The 4,295-nt window shown below is 36.4% G+C and overlaps 1 protein-coding gene across 1 annotated transcript in view; it reads right to left on the minus strand.

Moving 5' to 3' along the window:
• Positions 1 to 3,000, minus strand: part of LOC107564137 (actin-related protein 2/3 complex subunit 2-like) — an 11,949-nt gene extending 8,949 nt beyond the window's left edge. The window contains exons 1-5 of the mRNA XM_016249148.1: positions 2,763 to 3,000; positions 939 to 973; positions 643 to 790; positions 521 to 555; positions 225 to 372 (exon numbers count right to left, since the gene is read on the minus strand). Coding sequence (XP_016104634.1) covers positions 225 to 372; positions 521 to 555; positions 643 to 790; positions 939 to 973; positions 2,763 to 2,836 — 440 coding nt within the window. The 5' untranslated portion in view covers positions 2,837 to 3,000. The remainder of the gene's footprint in view (positions 1 to 224; positions 373 to 520; positions 556 to 642; positions 791 to 938; positions 974 to 2,762) is intronic.
• Positions 3,001 to 4,295: the final 1,295 nt, after the last annotated feature.

A 4,295-nucleotide genomic window follows, 5' to 3' on the forward strand; every position in this document is an offset into this window, starting at 1 on the left:
TGTTTTTTTATTTTTTTTTTTTTTTTTTTTTTTTTTTTTTTTTTATCAAATAAGTCCAGCCTTGGGGAACATAAGAGACTTCTTTAAAAAAAATAAAAATAAAAAAAAAGACATTTTGAAAATCTTACCAACCCCAAACGTTTGTATTGTAGTGTATATTTTGTATAGAGAGAGTTGATTTTTAGGATCTTAATTTTGATTTTATGGTCAAATGCAACCCAGACATGTTTTTGACAGGTTTCGTGATTATTTCTCGTACCTCATCGGCGCCGTGCTCCTGAAGCTCCTTGAAGAACTTGAGAGAGATGCTGACCATTACTTTAGTTTTGTCTCCATTGGGGTTGGAGATGTGGTAAAGCACACCATCAAAGTCTGTAGCAAAGGAATAATAAGACCCCATGTTAATCATTTTGCTTTTATCAGTGTAAAATAAACATGACTTTTATTGTAAGATCAGTTACAAGCATGCATAGTAATGTTTGGACTTCCACTTTTGAGCTCATCCATATTTCCACCTTACCTGCAAACGTAACCTCTACGGCTTCAGGCTTATTCCTAAACAAAAAATAGTGTATATTTTGTATAGAGAGAGTTGATTTTTAGGATCTTAATTTTGATTTTATGGTCAAATGCAACCCAGACATGTTTTTGACAGGTTTCGTGATTATTTCTCGTACCTCATCGGCGCCGTGCTCCTGAAGCTCCTTGAAGAACTTGAGAGAGATGCTGACCATTACTTTAGTTTTGTCTCCATTGGGGTTGGAGATGTGGTAAAGCACACCATCAAAGTCTGTAGCAAAGGAATAATAAGACCCCATGTTAATCATTTTGCTTTTATCAGTGTAAAATAAACATTACTTTTATTGTAAGATCAGTTACAAGCATGCATAGTAATGTTTGGACTTCCACTTTTGAGCTCATCCATATTTCCACCTTACCTGCAAACGTAACCTCTACGGCTTCAGGCTTATTCCTAAACAAAAAGAAAGCAGAGTTAATATGGTCTGCTTTCCGTTGGACTTTTTCTCATGAAACACAAAGAAACAAGGAAAACAAGTAAAGGGATTATGGACAGTCATCCAAGGTGATCAAGCAGAAGAGGTTTATTTTGCAATGACGACATTATTCCACTTCTACACGCCTAACTTGCCAAATCAATAAACTGACATGAAATACTTACTGTTGGAATAATTGTATTAGCTTATACAATATTAATAAAATATGTCATTTATACAGTGTTGTCATCAGTGTTGGGGAAAGTTACTTTTAAAAGTAATGCATTACAATATTGTGTTACTCCCTAAAAAAAGTACCTAATTATGTTACTTAGTTACTTTTTACGGAAAGTAATGCGTTACGTTACTTTTGAGTTGCGTTTTAAATCTGGACCGGGCTTGCTTGTTTGTTTTTAAAATAAAAAAGTTATATTTTTGGCAAATATATAAAAACCTTTTCACACCAAAAGTGAAATGAATGAGCCTCAGGCTGAAGGGAAAGTACATTTACATCCGTACAGTAGAATGCAGAAGAAGCCATTTCAACACACTTCAGCAATAAACAAAGACACATAATGTTTGTCTAGAGTAATTTGTGCTTATTAGTACGCTTGAACTGAATCATCGAAGGCCAGAAGTAAATAGAATGGGATTAAATACATAAAGGATATTTGTGTTGTTCAACATTTAATTATTGCAGGTTTGCGTCATATTCTGAGCTGCATTATTTTTATTTTGAGGAATACTGAAACTGTGTTTTTTTTGTGTGCGAGTGAGATGAATTAATGCATATTCATATTTATTTTGAACTGCAGTAACATCTGATTTCTCTCAACATGGGGACAGGAGAGCTGTCAGTCAATAAATTTGAAAAAAAAAGTAACGCTTATCTGAAAAAGTAACACGTTACTTTACTAGTTACGTGAAAAAAGTAATCTGATTACGTAACTTGCGTTACTTGTAATCTATTACCCCCAACACTGGTTGTCATGGACAACGCACATTATTCAGAAATATTTTATCTGAATGCCGTGACTGGCCAATCAGAATCAAGTATCACAGTAATAATGTAAACAATAACAGAATATAACGACACACATTTAAATTCAACAACTGAACATTTCATTACTATTTAGTTGAAGTAAATTAACTAAAAAAGTAAATAGCGGGAAAACCAATCAGAATTGGTTTGTAATCAAATGCGCCGATGATGAGTCGCAGCAGGCGCGTGACGATGTTAAGCAATGTTTAAAGTCACATACTGGAGAATAAAGGGGGAAAAGAAGTTCCCGAGGAAACTGCCATGTTACTTCATCGTGCATGGACGGGTCTAGAAGAATCGCTGATATTTGCTTGTTCTTGCAGCGACATGCATGCATGCATTCACGCGCGCGCGCACACACACACACACACACACACACACACGAACAGGAAGTGTGCACTGCTATCTGAACATTTCTGTCAACCAGGTCAGCCGACAGCGATGTGTGCAATGGTCAGAATCACCCGAGAGACCCGTGTTAGCAATCACTCACACTTAAATCATGTTTTTCTTACGCGACACACCCCATACAGGATGCTTCATTACTCCAACATGGACAAATCAACAAATTATCTAACTGAACATAGTCAATACAACACGAAAGCTTGTGTTATCGTGTCATTTTATACATGCAAACAAACCACGGCTCGTTTTAAAGCATGCATGCATCAGATGAGCGATGTTTGATGCGAGCTGTGACTCGGGCAGGAAGAGCTTCCTCTTACCCGTTGCTCGCGCTGTCGAATTTCAGGGTGAGAGTCTCCTCTATGATCCGATTGTTGATTTCCAACAAAATCATGGTGATTTAAATGAATGTTTAATGGCTGTGTGGAATTAAAAATATAAGAGAAAATATTGGTTTTCTACAATCCTACTACGATCGTTTTGGTTTTCCTGCTCCTACACCTCTGGCCGCTTCCGCATTGACTCGAAAGACCCGCGGGCTGCCCGCGTCGCTGCCTGTTCGTGTGTCCTAGTTCTTCTTGATCTTCTTCGGTTTTATGGCGGGTAGCGCCAATGTTAAGGTGCATTGTGTGTACTAGTTATTTAAACAAAATACTTTAATGGAATTATGCTGTTTACATTTTATTATTAATTATTCTGAAATATTTTAGCACACAAATGATATTCTATATTATAACATAAAATCAGCCTGTTTTGTGATTTCCATGACTTTTTTAGACCTATTATGCCCCTTTTTACGAGAAGTCCCCAGAATGTGTCTGTGAAGCTTCATCTCAAAATACCCCACAGATCATTTATTATATCTTTGTTCACTGATATAATAGTTATATATTATAAGACACTGCTTATAATTTATGGGGATTAAAAAAGAGGAGTTGGTGGGTTTTTATCATTATGGGGTGGTTGTGTACACACTGCCAACACACATTTATATTCAAACACTATGTAAAAGTGAATTTTGCACAATAGGTCCGCTTTAACATTCCCTGATCCGTCAAGGTTTTTCATGAGGGTGCATACTGTTGTTGATACTACTGTCATGCAGTGACAATGTTAGTGAAAAAAACTACTGGCAAACACAATGTCCCACACAATGACCTCATGAATCAGAAAAACGTTTTAGTGCAAGCACAAGCAGGTGTTTAGGAAGTGTTGTGGTGGTTTGTTGTTAGTCTTTTGAGGAAATAATAAAATCCCTTTCACCCCGTGGGGTCTTTAGCTGTTATTATACTGTACTGTCTGGTTAAACATAGCCTTATTATAACTAAATTTAGCTTGCCTGAAATTTGGGTGAGGTTGATAAACCTTTCGATATATTCGATTGAATATATGCTTTCATGTTTTAAACAAACTCTATTCAGATATTTTCAGTAAGTTAAGGCAGTATGTTTGTGTGACAGTTTTCCTGACTTGGGCAATAAAATTCAAGCACTTTCTGATGGAAAACCAACATATGTGTGTGTGTGTGTGTACCTACTTAACCATATTTTGAGGACAAATTTGTACCCAAAAATGAGCAAAACCTGACAAAATCTCCAAAAACCTCCCTTTGGGGACGTCCTCATTTGTAAAACTGGTTTAAAAATAAAGTAAACAAAGTTTTTTTTTTATTGTAAAAATGCAGAACGTTTCCTGTGAGGGGTAGGTTTAGGGGTAGGGTTGGTGTAGGGCAATAGAATATATGGTCTGTACAGTAGAAAAACCCTTACGCCTTTGGAATATCCCCATTTAGATAGCTAGGTAAATGTACGTCTGTGTGTATGTGTGTGTGTGTGTGTGTGTGTGTGTGTGTG

The sequence above is a fragment of the Sinocyclocheilus grahami genome, unplaced genomic scaffold (genome assembly GCF_001515645.1).
Source record: "Sinocyclocheilus grahami isolate Dianchi unplaced genomic scaffold, SAMN03320097.WGS_v1.1 scaffold913.1, whole genome shotgun sequence".
NCBI lineage: Eukaryota > Metazoa > Chordata > Actinopteri > Cypriniformes > Cyprinidae > Sinocyclocheilus > Sinocyclocheilus grahami.